This window comes from Lytechinus variegatus, chromosome 7, assembly GCF_018143015.1.
Source record: "Lytechinus variegatus isolate NC3 chromosome 7, Lvar_3.0, whole genome shotgun sequence".
In the NCBI taxonomy this organism is placed as follows: Eukaryota; Metazoa; Echinodermata; class Echinoidea; order Temnopleuroida; family Toxopneustidae; genus Lytechinus; species Lytechinus variegatus.
Genome location: NC_054746.1, coordinates 20,136,999 through 20,151,981, shown reverse-complemented (window position 1 = coordinate 20,151,981; position 14,983 = coordinate 20,136,999). Strand labels below are relative to the sequence as shown.

At 36.5% G+C, this 14,983-nt stretch overlaps 1 protein-coding gene across 2 annotated transcripts; it reads left to right on the top strand.

Annotated features, from left to right (window-relative positions):
• The first annotated feature begins 234 nt into the window (after window positions 1-234).
• On the top strand, window positions 235-14,645 carry LOC121418689. Of its 2 annotated transcripts, none has more exons than XM_041612677.1 (6): window positions 235-327; window positions 8,618-8,806; window positions 9,286-9,441; window positions 9,896-10,389; window positions 10,759-10,876; window positions 11,387-14,644. In XM_041612677.1, the coding sequence occupies exons 1-6, from the start codon at window positions 310-312 to the stop codon at window positions 11,603-11,605; spliced, it is 1,194 nt and encodes a 397-aa protein (XP_041468611.1). In that variant the 5' UTR covers window positions 235-309; the 3' UTR covers window positions 11,606-14,644. The 2 variants fall into 2 exon arrangements, with proteins under 2 accessions (XP_041468611.1, XP_041468610.1); XM_041612676.1 differs by lacking the exon at window positions 235-327 and adding an exon at window positions 368-650 and having other exon boundaries at window positions 11,387-14,645.
• The last annotated feature ends 338 nt before the right edge of the window (window positions 14,646-14,983 follow it).

Below are 14,983 nucleotides of genomic sequence, written 5' to 3'. Positions count from 1 at the left end.
AATAAATGGAAAAAAAAGAGAAAGAAAAAAAAATGGAAAAAAAAGACAGAAAGATAAATATAGAAATGTATACACGGATGAATGAGATGTTACGTTAAATTCAATTGGAGACGCATTTTACAATTCAAGTGCTGCATTGCCGATTCAACTTGCTATTGCACTTCGCAATGAATGGCGCCACCAAATTAGATCCTTTTTATTAACCATACATCGGCCACCACACCAACACTTCATTCGCTGTGCTGAGAGGGGGAAGAGAGGGAGGCGGACTAACCTAATCAATAACAGTCAATGCTGGCATAAGAGACAATGCAAGGAGGGATAGAGGTAAGCATAAATTGTGCACACGATTTATCGATCGCAGTCTCTATCGGAATTTATCGCTCGACAGCTACAAAAATAATAACTCATCGGTCATTCCAATGCTTTAAGGCCTTATAATTTCTTACACCAGTGGTAATTCATAGGAATGTTCTCTTCTTTCTGTATGTGATATGCCAGCAGAATAATTACTCAACTCATGATTATGATCACCATGGATGACTCCGAAGGATAACTATTATTCATCTGTTTTAGGATATTCACTGGAATATTTTCTTTGCATTCGCCGTTCGGACGGACTCTCTTCACGGATGAATGGAAAATTTATGGTATGTTATACATAGGTATTCCCCCATGGGTTTCTGAGTTTATCAAAGTAATGAATTTATCAACATTATCAGCATTGTACAATGCATATTAAGGTAATTAAATGGAAAAAAACGTGAAAGCTACATAATAATAAATTGTTTTAATGAAAAAAAGTTATCACCTTATTCGTCATCATTATCATTCTTATCAGTATGACATACTCTTCGTCTTCATCGAAATCATGTTAATAAAAACAGTTATTGTGGCTGTTATGTCGTCGAGTTATCTTGTCAGAACGATAGACTTTCTTCAGCATGTAATATCATAATATGAATGTTGTTATAATTAAGCATTTCAAGAAATTGCGGGGAATGATAATTGTTAGTATGGGCCTAGTATGACTCGCTGTCATAGTTATTTTCATAATTTTGTTTTGTAGCAGAAGAAAATAATAAAACCAAGTCAAATCAGAAATAGTTAGCGATTTCCAGTAATAGCCAACGAAAAGACATCAGGGTCCGGTAACACAAAGGTTAGCGATTAATCGTAAGCTTGATTTTCGCAAATATTATTGTACATTGTAGTCAATGCAGTCAATCATTAAAATTATCTACGATGATTGCTATAAGCTTTGTGTTATGGGTCCCTGGAGTACTTATTCCCTGTTCTTAGTTTAATTCATGTTGAACTATGTATCATAGGTAACATGTAACTTATGTTTTCTTAGGCCTATAAATAGATAACAGATATGCAAAAACCTTGAATTTATGTAGGCTATACGGACATGCCCCGAGTAATACCTATTATGATTTAATTGCTCGTTCCTGACAAGCATGTAAACTACAACTAGTAGTAGTAGTAGTTGTAGTAGTAGTAGTAGAAGTAGTAGTAGTAGTAGAAGTAGTAGTAGTAGTAGTAGTATAATAGTAGTAGTACTAGTAGTAGTACTAGTAGTAGTAGTAGTAGTAGTAGTATAGTAGTAGTAGTAGTAGTAGTGGTAGTAGTGAAGTAGTAGTAGTAGTAGTAGTAGTAGTATAGTAGTAGTAGTAGTAGTAGTAGTAGTATAGTAGTAGTAGTAGTAGTATAGTAGTAGTAGTATAGTAGTAGTAGTAGTAGTAGTAGTAGTAGTAGTAGTATAGTAGTATAGTAGTAGTAGTAGTAGTAGTAGTAGTAGTAGTAGTAGTAGTAGTAGTAGTATAGTAGTAGTAGTAATATTAGTAGTAGTATAGTAGTAGTAGTAGTATAGTAGTAGTAGTATAGTAGTAGTAGTAGTAGTAGTAGTAGTAGTAGTAGTAGTAGTAGTAGTAGTAGTAGTGGTACTAGTAGTAGTAGTATAGTAGTAGTAGTAGTAGTAGTAGTAGTAGTAGTAGTAGTAGTAGTAGTAGTAGTAGTAGTAGTAGTAGTAGTAGTAGTAGTAGTAGTAGTAGTATAGTAGTAGTAGTAGTAGTAGTAGTAGTAGTAGTAGTAGTAGTAGTAGTAGTAGTAGTAGTAGTAGCCCCCCCCCCATCTGTCCGCCAGTAATAAAAACGTCTATATAGCAATGTCACAATACACGATGTGTCTACTATGTTTTGTTTGAAGTTGAACAGTGCAGAACTTTAAAATGCCACCATTGTTATTTCAATCCTGATTTTCATAGAGCTTGATAAGAAATCTTGTCTCTATGGTGGACTTGTCCTTTTTAGTGTAAGCACGGAGTTACCAACACATGGTATAACAAAGTGAGTTTAATTTTATGTAATGATAAGATAGACCCCGTCTATTCAGTCATATTACTTTCGGTACATCATATAGATTCCAATAGTCATAAATAAGATATCTATGACGACTGTGACACTAATTATACATCAGTACTATCACCACAATGTAATATGCACCCGATCTATTACAACCACATCAAACACATCGGACATTATACTGCATTCGGGATTATGGAATCTGAGCATGGGGGCACTGACATTAATTGGGTACATTCATTCTCTGAATGAATGTACCCAATTAATAAATTAATTGGGTGATTGGGTGTCATACCTCCATAAAAGTTCTACGACCAGGTAAAAAAATGAAGGAAATGAGCGTATATAGAAAGGTTAAAATATTATTTTTCTTACCAAACATTTTGTCGAAATCTTGTCATATTGTCAAAATTAGCCTTTTCTATAAGGTCAATATCATTGCGTATTTACCCCTCAGACTTTTTTGGCTCTTTAAACCACTGATCTATGTATAATAGGCATAGATCATGAATGTTCACCTGAAAAGATGGACTTCCTTTTTCATTTTGCGTATACATGTCTTCCCCATCTCCCTTTATTCTCGTGAAATGTAATTCTGGTGAAATTCAATCAATTATTCTTATTAGATATTAGATCAATAAAATTAACAAAATGGCTCATACATCTGAAACACAGTATGCTTTACTCGTGTATAAATTTCTCAAATTATTTAGAAAAAAAAGTTTGCTATGTAACGGGGTATCTTCATAATTATTTGTAATTGTCGCTGAACGCCCCTGAATTTCCTCCTAGATAGAACCCAAATAAGTTAGACAACCGCGGACCCTATCCTATTCTAGATTTGGACGTTAGCAGTTATTTGCTTGGAAACCCCTACATCAATCCTCTCTCTTTTTACCTTCTCTTACTAGGTGAAGGTGAAAAGAGAGAGGACTGATGTAGAGGTTTCCAATCCAACCAAATAACCTCTGACGTCCAGATCTAGACTAACCATTTTCATGAATGACGTGTTTCCATATAGCATTCTAAAAATGCCACTGTAACGGATAGCCTATACACGATGAAATCAAGAGTACCCCGATTGGTTTTAGCAACCCTGACCAACGATGACAGGCCCATAGCTTGTGACATTTCCATTACCCCTTATTCCAGTGATGAAATGCATGTACGTTGACAGGTTTAATACAGGGATAGCAGGACTATCGTCGATCCCGTTTTCAGGAGGGGCACGGGTTGCAACGGGGATTTTCAATAGGAGGGGGGGGGGGGGCAACCGGGAAAGATGACCTGTAGTGTTGACGTCAATTTTTCTAATCGCATAATTGTGTAAAAAGACTTGATTTTCACTAAACTTTTTTTTATGCTCTTTCGTTTCCCCTTTCCTTTCCTCACCACTTGTTCATATAGAAATATCATATTCACCCCTGAACCCTAACAAGAACGGCAATAGAGATAACACACATACACTTATTTAGATTATGTATAATGCAATAATTGTTGTGTTTCATAATGATCAAAAGCATAGTAATAATGAAATGTAATTTAAAAAAAATCATCGTATAACCAAAATGGTGACGGTGGAAAATAAAATTGTCAATAAATGGCACCCAGACAGAATAATACATAATTATCATTAAAAAACAAAATTTAATGCATAGATTACAGAATATAACATATAAATGCAGTGTTTCTTATTTATCATTTTGTAGAAATAACACATTTAGTCTTGCCTTTCTGTCATCAAATTAACAAAATAAAGTATTCTAACGTCAGCTTATCATTAAAATACAGGATAGAAAAATATTTTTTTTTAATATTACATGAGTAAAATAAAAAAAAATGTCAAAGGGGTTGCCAAGAATAAACAAAGTAGATAAGATAACTATCTGTCAAAGGGGGTCGGGGCAATTGATTCGGACCCCCTGGATCCGCAACAGATTGTTATCATTCTGGGAAGAGGAGATAGCAGGGTGGAAAATTCGAATTAATCATTCAAATTATTCCAACTTTTACTCTGGGTCTCTATGATCATGATAATTGAACGGTCGACTGCTCGCAATCATATTCAGTGTATAAACGAGGCCTATAGATGGACAGCCTTGATCGCAATTGTCCGGAACAGACAAGTAAGCAAGATTGAATATCACTTTCAAACCGTGGACCTTCAACAATGAACAAGTAATTATTCATTGTCTTGTTGCCGTACATGCTGTTAATTTTATGGTTACTACCGTGAGATTATTACCTTGGAAATATATTTCGTTTATTATTGGAAGTGTGATATCGCATGTCAAACATATAGGAATAGGCTAATTTGCCAAATTTATGTGTGTGAAACCATCAGCTGGCATTGTAAATATTTTTGCCGGGGTTTATTACCATGGAAATAGATCGCATTTATTATTGAAAGTGTAATATTCCATGTCCCCCAAAATAGGGATAGGCTAATTTGAAAAATTAATGTGTGGGATGACACCTTCGCCCTTGTAAATATTTTATTCATATTGGCTATATGCATGGAATTGTCGTTTCATCGTACTTCAATGAGAAATCAATACCATTTTTCAAAAGAACACCAAAAACAGTACTTTGGGTTTAATGATATCGAAGGAGTTTATACCGTCTCCAACAACAACACATCCCTGTCTTAATTCACCGACTGTCCCCTTCAAAAGAAGTGGCATATTGGCATACCGTTTGGAAATTTTAAGACTGACGATGAAAATCAGGAAAAATTGTATCTTTCAGTGAAGAATTGTCAGGCCTATTTTGTTTTCCATCGGCATGGTGGCTCAGTGATAGAGCGTTCGCCTCATGAACGAGAGGTCGTGGGTTCGATCCTCGGCCAAGTCATAAAGACTCATATCATATTAAAATGTGACCTTCTGCCTTTACTTGCAAGGCGCTCAGCATTGAGATAAGATAAAGGTCATAACATTATGGGACCCACTGCACTTTCCTAACTGATGTGGCTATATGGGTAAATAAAACGTTATTATTATCATTATTAATCTTTCATTATAAAACTGCCTTGAAAACCTGATTTTAATTTTTACGTGCCAAATCTATATCACAATAATATATTGGGGGGGGGGATGTTTGCTCCCTTGTTTCGCTCACATGGAAATGCTCATTAATAGTGACCTATGTTGAATATTTTGTCAGTATTCAGTTTTGATCACGTCATTAAATAATTCAGAGCCTTGCATCTTCTTTACCACCTCTTTTGATTCTTTCTTAGTGTTCTATTGTGTCTTCGTCGTACGGTATACCATCTCTTTCTCTTAATCGCAAATCTTTTGCTCTTTCCTTTTCTCTCCCTTTATTCCCCTATCTCTCTCCCCTTTTGCACTCGACTGAACCCCCTCTTATCCGCTCTATGACTTGCTTTAAACCAAGATCACCATTTGCTGGAGCAATGGTATAGTCATTCCAGTTAATGCGAACTGGAACCAGATTCAACAGTGGGATTCTTGGGATGCCTTCCGTTTCACGCATCCTTGAAACACGGTTGCTAGGGGATGCTGGATGCGGAAGAAGGGGGGGGGGGTGAGATGATTGCTACGGCCACATCAGGGAAACCGTCTCCAGACCGACCGATGGTATGTCAATGGTAATAATGTACACAGCAAAAACTGTGGTGCTAACCGGTGTACATAGAGGACCACGCCAGTTAATTTACACCGGTGTTAAATTGACAGTGTTAGTTTAGCCACTATAGGTGTTATTACTACACAATTGGTTGTTACATTTATACTCTTCGGTGTTATGTTCAATTTCTAGGGTGTAATTTTATCACCTCAGGGTGCGGTCCTCTGTTAATACCTATTGGTACTGTCAGTTTTAACACCACAGTTTTTAATACCTATGCTGGTACTGTCAGTTTTAACACCACAGTTTTTACAGTGTTATCATCTTTGGTCGGTCTCGAGTCGTTTTCGTTAGAGTGTCTGCAGCATTTGTGATGCTGGCGACCGGTAGCCATGTATAGTGGTTTGGGCATGCATTAATCCATAGGACATAGGCCGGTGGAAGGGGTAGGGGCCATTCAATTCAATGGCTGCTATCGTGGGCGGCGTCACTGAGGATATTTCAAATAGCGGGGATAGACGACCTTTCAGAATTAACATGACCCGAACCTCAATTTTAGGACTCTTGACCTGAGACATGTGAGAGGTGTCGCCTTTTACAGGACCACGGAACGATTTTGCCGGGCGATATTGAAAGTGGGAGGGGTCGGGCTGAACATTATTCCAATCATACACACAACACCGAGTTAAAAAACTAATCGCATTCAAGCGACGTAATTTCATTAGAAATATTTGTGTTATCTTCAATATTGTAGGTGCCCATCTACCATGGAAAATATACCGTAAATCATAAAATCAACTTCAAGCATTTTAGTTTTTCTCATTACCAGCCTTACTATCTGCGGACAATAAAACCCTGTTTCATAATTCCAATTTCCTATTTTTATGTCCGTTTATTGCATCGCATTGTGAAGTGAACAATGCCCAATATATGAAATTTGCATGCTCGTGAATTATTTGCTTTCATCTGCCTCGGCAATTTGGCGGTGAGAGCGAGAGCAAGATCATGTTATTATATAGACCTATGCCCCCCAAAAACGATTCATCATTATAGCGATGGGTTCATAACCTGTGCACTCAAAACAATTGCACTGGCCAAACGGGGGGGGGGGGGGGGGGGCAGGATGAACCCACCCCTCCACCCCCAACAGAAATGCGATTTTTTTTTCAATCATTAATTAATTTCAATATCTGACATTGATCATTTTCACGTACCCAACTTTATTCGAATAAAACCAACTTATTGAGAGGATCGCTGATTCAAAATATCAGATCTTTCTTTACGAGCTAGCGAACGCACCCCAACCCCATCCCACCCTTTTTGGTATTGCATTGCAATTCGTAATCAATCACCGCGAGGCTGGTAGCAAACTGAAGAGCCGTTTAATTGGATGATATAGGTGGGATTATAAGGGGATTAATTATGATTGATTATATGCTTCGCTATTTGATTTGGATTTAATCCATGTGATATACAGCTGGGTGAATGTGATACGTTGTCATGAACGCGAGAGACAGGTCGTATCGTGCTATAATACCGTAATATTAACTGCATTAAACGCTCGACAACCCTATAAATGTTGCATTTTCAAGGTCTAAAATCTGTATAATGGTATAATATAGTTTCTGCATTCGCATTACTGTTACAATGCAGCAAGATGTACGGCATTAAGCAGTGACTTTGGATGTATTATGTTCCAAGGTTATGGTTATTGATTATTGGTAACACTCTTTGGTGGATAATAAGGAAAGGTATGTATATATATATATATATATATCAATATGTATTTCTACTGGGTTCATCTTAGAATATGAAAAAAATACTGCAAATACATATTTAAAAAAATCATTATAGGCAAAAATTTTAGAAAATCCTGGAGCTGCCCCTGGATGTACACTATACGATCTGAAAGTCATTATAATTAGTCTTCATCGTTTGTTAACAGCTTGATTAGTAAGATGGGAGAGACATTTTTGAAAACGTTTCTAATTCGATTTTCCGTCCTCTAATTGCATGTTATGAAAGCGACTAATTCTGGCATTCGGCAGATGCCGACAATCTCCGAATTTGATGGAGGAAGGACACAAAAGAGAAGAATGTGGAGTGACAGGGAAGAGAGAGAGAGAGAGAGAGGGAGTGAGAAAAGGAAAAAAGAGATGGGGATAAGGACTTGTAGTAATTAGATGAAAAAATAATACTTTGAATGAAAAACAATGTTATTATTCGACCACCCCCGGTCGTCATTCACACTCTGATTAACTTTTTGGAGGTGAAACCACCTCATGTATAAACAATCACATGACATTAATGAATCAGTTTGAAATCCCCCTAAGCCTTGCACTGGCTCATTCCATTTATCAAATTGTTACATGATTGGCAAGCATGTTCTCATGGAAGCTGAGCACACAATGCGTCGCATCATTTTGTAATCAGTCTTTCATGTCTAATTATTTCAGATTGACATAATATAACGGGCCAGCGTGAGCGATTGAGCATCGAGAGAAAGGCAGAGAGTATTTGGAGTGGGAATTTTTATTCCCTCTTTACATACATCGAAATAAGAATTTGATAAGAACTTATTTTTTTCTGAATTATCCTCGTTGCTGTTAATCTTACTTTTATTTCAATTCTGGTTTTTGTCTGTATCTTCTCTGTAACAGATGTCAAAGAAAACCAGATTGCCTGCTCTGGACGGCAGCAAACGCGATGCGAAGTCATCGACCACGGGTACGGGAGCGCCAACGAAGCAGGGCAATAATAAACTGATTGATCCGTCGGATCCTCGGCGAGGACATATGAGCAAGATGAAATTTCCCAATATCAGTGATACTTATCAATATAGTCAACAGGTAGGCTCACGGACTGGCTGGGGATTCTGTTTAAATAGAAGTTTGTAAACAACTATAAAATATAAATAATTTAACTGTCTAAATCCTTTTTTTAAAAACCGCAAGGACATTTTTTTGTATTATCGTAGGCCCGTAAACTCTTGGTCTTGAATTGTTTCCCTGACAGACAACGCTGAAAAAAAAGAACTCGCATTTTACACGTTTTCATTGACATCGTCAATAGTCCATGAAATATGCTATAAAGTGTGAAAAGAAATTGTATAACATAAAATCTAAATCATGTGAAAGTTACGAATTGATTCAGAAGCCACGCCCTCAACATTGGCATTTAAGTTTGATAACAATATAACAGGAACTTAAGAATAGAACATTATGGTAACACAATCTAATTAAAACTGAACTATATAAGCATTAATGTTACAACACTATATTTCCATTAAAGTGTTGTAACTATTTTATATTACTGTGGTTTACTTCAGCTCCTGGTGGATACTTGCATAGCGCTCCATGGAATTATTCTCCAGGATCTGAGCATGGGTAAGCGGGAGCTCCTCAAGGATCCTTTCTTCATTCAAGGAAGATTCTATGAGACAATTACGTACATCATGAAACAACAGGACAAAACATTAGACCAGGTACTGCAATATCTTTCCCATTCTCCATCTTTTTCTTTTTTTTTTGTTGATAAGTATGTGATTCGACTGGTCTGCAAACTGATGCGGATGAATGTTTTCACACATAATGTGAGATGCGATGAATAGCAAGGAAATGCCGCAGCAAATACTGCGACTATCATCAAGACGATCCTGTATATACCTGCATGCAGTGACGTAATATTGTGTTGTCTGGTTGGCTGAAAGTTATACTTTGATTGATCCTGATTTTTTTAGTTGCGTTTGATCGAAACACTTTCTGCAACGATCCTCAGATTTCATCTCGCTTAGTCGCAGACCGGTCGGGGGCTTATAAGAAGAGAAGTCGGAGAAAGGGGTACGAGTGAGCGAGGGGGGGGGGTGCCTTGGATTAAGGAGGGAATGTCTTCAGTTGAACCTAACATTAAAAAATATCGATTTCCCATTTATTTCACAGGTAATGATGGAGCACGAACATCCGAGGTTAAAATACCTTCGTGGTCGAGTCGTCATCCAGCCCAAGATCGACATCGTCCTCGCCCGTCGGAAACCCGAACTCATCTTCGTCTCTTCGCTCATGCTCCGAAAACGGACAGCCGGATACGAACCCGACTCGCGAAGCGTCCGGTCAGACATGGCTCGCCTGGCATACCTTGTCCTCGAGAGAGCCTTCTTATGGGGCTTCTACCTATGGATCGGACCGATAGAGGAATTAAGACATTTTGAAATGATCAACAGTTATTCGGCACTTTGTGAAGCCGATGGACAAAAGAAAAACTACATTGTCTTGCAGAAACATACCTTGGTCTTGCCTCGGCTAGGTAAACCTATACCATCGACTTTCCAAACGACTCTCTTGTTGAACCGGATAGCACCGGATTTTTGTCTAAGGTTGTACCGGGTCGAACCCGAGATGACGATGTGGGATGACAAGGATGACGATGTTGCTAGGTAAAACGAATGTTCTCATATCATTTACTTTCATTATGACTGTGTTTGACTTTTCCTTGAAATATGTGGATTGAACAAATCAATTCATATTATTGAATAAATAGATTTTGGACAGGGAAACTACTATTGTCAAGCAATCAACTAATGTCACAAAATACAATTTCTATCAAAATGTTTGCCATTTTTTTTTGTTAAGTTAAGAAGTTCGGTTCACTGAAAGCCCGAATAATTTAGAACTTTTCAATTATCTTTGGAATTGAATGAATCCATTGATTCACAGTTTTACATAAATCATCATCACGTCTCAATATCAGCACTGTCATTTAGTACAGAAATTTACCATTTGGTGTGAATTTTCCCCTAATTCAGGTTATACGATTTCTACAGCGGCAGCGGGAGCATTCACACAGGGCTTGGGATGTGGGGAATCAGTGACCAAATCAAGAATGTGAGAACACAACTCATGAAAATCAGAGACTATGTCGAGGTAAGTAGACACAAAATCAAGGATATCTTGTCCATAGTTTCATATTTGATTTTATTTGGTTTTATTTAGTCATTACGTACACAACTTATATGTAAATATATAAAAACATTCATTGCCGGCGATGGGGGGGGGGGACACGCCCCCTCGAGTTTTAAAATTGTGCACACCAGCCCATGGGAGAGGGTTGTCTCGTTCTCCCAATCTTCCCAGATAGACAACAAAAAATCTGACAAAATTACAGCCTATGATTTTATCAAACTGATCTTGTAGTATAAGAAATACACTTCTAAGTGCATTCGTTGTACAATAGTCATAATATTCGATTCACATTCAGAAGTACTGATGAACTTTAAGTTTGCTCGTATAAAAAAAAGAGTAAAATATCATCAATTCATATGGATATAAATATTTGTGGATGGCATTTTGGGTTTAAAAGTACATGAAAGAAATAAAGTAATATATTTCCTAGTCACTTCCATATAAACATACAATTGTATTTTTTTCCCTCAGGCAAGTCTATTTGACCGTGCTCGTGCGATGTTGATGATGGCCAGGGTAATGTTTACTGATCTCGTGGTTGTTAAGAATCTCGAACGGGACGAGATTGAGGAGACGAACTATCTTAAACACCACATGGACGAGTTAAAATTGAGGATAGAGGAAGGTTTAAAACAAGGCGCCTGGGACTCCTCTACGGATGATGATATATACAGTGATGATGGAAAATAGCGAAACCATGAAATTTCTTCGTTTGTGCCTGGTTGATCATTTTCTAAGCGCAAGAATGTATCAACGTGTCTGATTCAAATTATAATCATAAGTTATGGCATCTTCGATGCACATTTAATTCATCAATAAACTTTGCCAAATCTCGCCAATGCATCTGTTTGGCCTTTTAGTTTTGAAGTCCATGTTTTGAGCAACGGTTTTGAACCACCTCAATGGCATCTTTTATTGAGCTCACGATTCCTCCCATTGAGCTTTTTCGCTTCGCTTGGTATTCAAAAGACGGCAGTGTGGTTGCCTGGTTAGTGGATGATAGTAATAAGCCTATTCTCATGATTGTTGAAATGGTTGAAAAGTGTAATATATACAAGTAACCGGCATCACAAAAGGACGGTTCAGGTGATGCATCTTTCAATACAGAAGAGAAATTTAGGCTATGTTCAATTTTCTCTGACGACGTTGGATCTCGCGAAAATTCTGTATCGTATATGATTTCGAAGACCACCATCAACCGTTTGTCAACTTGAATGAACATGTAAAACGTATGCAAGGAACGTCTCCTCAACTTTAGTGAAACTGAGTACATAGTCTTGTCAATTATTGGTTTGATATCAGAATCATTGACACAGGATGCAATGTATACAGAATGGATACATGGTTTTTATGCTTGTCTTATTTAAAAATACATCTTTTCGTCAACCATTAATTGTGCCAATGAAAAGATTACGGTTAGATACATATGCTGCACACAATTTTGTCAAATGCGAAATATGGTATGGCATGATATGATTTATACTTGTCTTCGTTTCAATGTGAACAAAAGAAGCGTAAGAAGTAATACATAATGGAAAAAGTATATATATAAAATATGCAAATAATGGTGTTAAACAAGTTTACCAGAAGAGCCTGTCTGTGATGACTCATTTTGTTGGAAATTTTCGTCAACCCTTTCGTCAACCCCCAAAATTTCTATAGTTGACAATGAAATGTCAAATGCTACAAACTGGTCTTTCGAATATTTATTTCCTTTTCAATCGAAAATAACAGAATTTTACAAAATAAATTGGTAAAATAGCAATGAGGTGAGAAGAATACAATACCGGAATATGCATAGTAAATAATAGTGTTGATTAAGTTTGACCAAGCCTATCCAATGAAAGGACAAGTTGGAAAGGCAGTACTTTTGGGGAAATACGTGTTTGTTTCACTGTCGCTTTTATTGTGTTAATGTTTTTTTTAAACAAATTATACTTTGGGTTGGAAAGTGAAAATTAAAAAGTGCCAAATCCGAAAACAAACCTAGTTGTTTATGACTAATGTGTGTACATGGTGGAAGGCGGGGGCGAGAACACAAACAAGTATGTAATCGTTATTGAAAGACAACAAGGCAAATTTTATCAACGGTAAATTAAAAATATAGTATTGACAATGATGAAAATGTAGAAAATACAAAAATATATACCTAATTTGAATTATGTTATAATTACATGTAGTAATGCTTTTTTGGTCGTGCCCAAATGGGGTAGTCTCGATTCTGATGCCGAGAAGATGAACATTACAAGAAAATATTTTAAGTTTTCATACGAGGCCTAAGCAAAAATGAAACTCTTTTCTGCTAATGTATTTTTGCAACAAAAAAAAATAAAAATCTGCCGATGTGTGTATCAGTACCTTGGTTTGTTTTTATTAACACATTCATTTTGTGTTTTATCATCCTCAAGCAAGCTCTTCATTGAAAGGACAAGAACATTACATTTAAAATGAAATCAAAATGTTCAAAAGTATTTATAATTTTCATCCTTCCGTTTACTTTATATTACTTGATGTTTACGGAGTGAGAGAAATTAATAAAATTCCATTCTGAAGTCTAAAGTGGCGTAATTGCATTTATAATTGATTAAGGTGAAATAGTTTAACATAACATATATGCTGTCATTTATCATAAGTCAATCATCGATGTATTATTACGGTGAAAGTGTTCTTTACTTGAAATGAAAGCAAGCAAGGCTCAGTTGCACACAAAGTATACGTGCTTCAACATAATACGATGGATTCCATATTTATTTCGTTTGCGATCCGCAGTGAAAGCGCCCGATGAATGATTAATAATTTCCGTGTTTATCATTCGCTATAGAAACATCACGGTACAGTGATCCAAAATTAATTTTCTGCCTCATTTTGCATTCTCTCCTCAAACTGGGCATACGTAATTATAAGAACACAAACGAAGGCCTATGCAGGTGCACTCTAGTAGCAGACTTTAGTTGATTTAGGTTAATCAAATTTGATGTTGACCAAATAACGGGGCCATTTAAGAACGACAACGTGTGGATAATTGTCAGTAACAACATATTTCATTGAGATAATTATATTTAGATCGGAAAAAGCTTTGAAGGTCAAATAAAAACCATGAACTTTTCGTAACGCTGAGAAGCGGATCCACGACGGAGCACGTGCCGCCCCTTTTACTCAAATTTATTTGTACCTCAAAGAATGAAGACCCTTTTCTGGTTAATTTTGATCGAATGGAATTTGGATAAGAGATTCTGGAGTTATAGACGCCCCCTTAAAAAAGGACTCGCCCAACAAACCCTCTACAAAAATGACGCTAGACTTCACTACGCTGAAGTTATTTTCTTTCAAAGATCAGCTGATTTATTCATCTTCGCTTTAGGTGGAAATAGTTGTTGACGCGGTATTGAGCGGAAAATATGAACCATTATAATTATGCAACATTTTAATCGCCATGTATTATGTTCTTGTAATTTTTAACCAAACAACATGATTTTGGAATGAATCGATTGTGAACATGTTTATTATGTATGTTCTTGTATATTAAGAATAAATATATTTATCAAAATCCTTGATGTGATTTCGTGCTTCTTATATTGATATGAATAAAGTCAACATGAATGAAACTTCAATGGAAGAAGACGACGGGAAGGGGGAAAGAAAGAAAAAGAGAAAGATGAGGGAGGAATGGAAGATATGCCGAGGAGAGAAAAGGGGGAAAAAGAGGGACCTTTGGGGAGATAGAGTAGAGGCAAACAAAGAACTTAAAAGAAAAAGAAATAATCAAAGCAAGAGAAAAGTGTATTTATAAAGAAAAGAAGGGAATGATATAAAATAGATTTAATTTTATTTTTGGCTTTTCAGGTATTAATTGTGTCCAAATTGACTCAAATTTTATCAAATTTACATGATTGTAACAAAAGTATATTCAAATCCCTAGCTGAATATTTTTCGCTCACTTGCTATGCTCGCTCGTGAAATTACAAATAGAGATTGACAGTAAAGACATTGAAAAACAATGTAAAGAATAATCAATTTCCCTAACAAATCATAAACAAAGCACACAAAAACGTATAGAAGAATCATGGC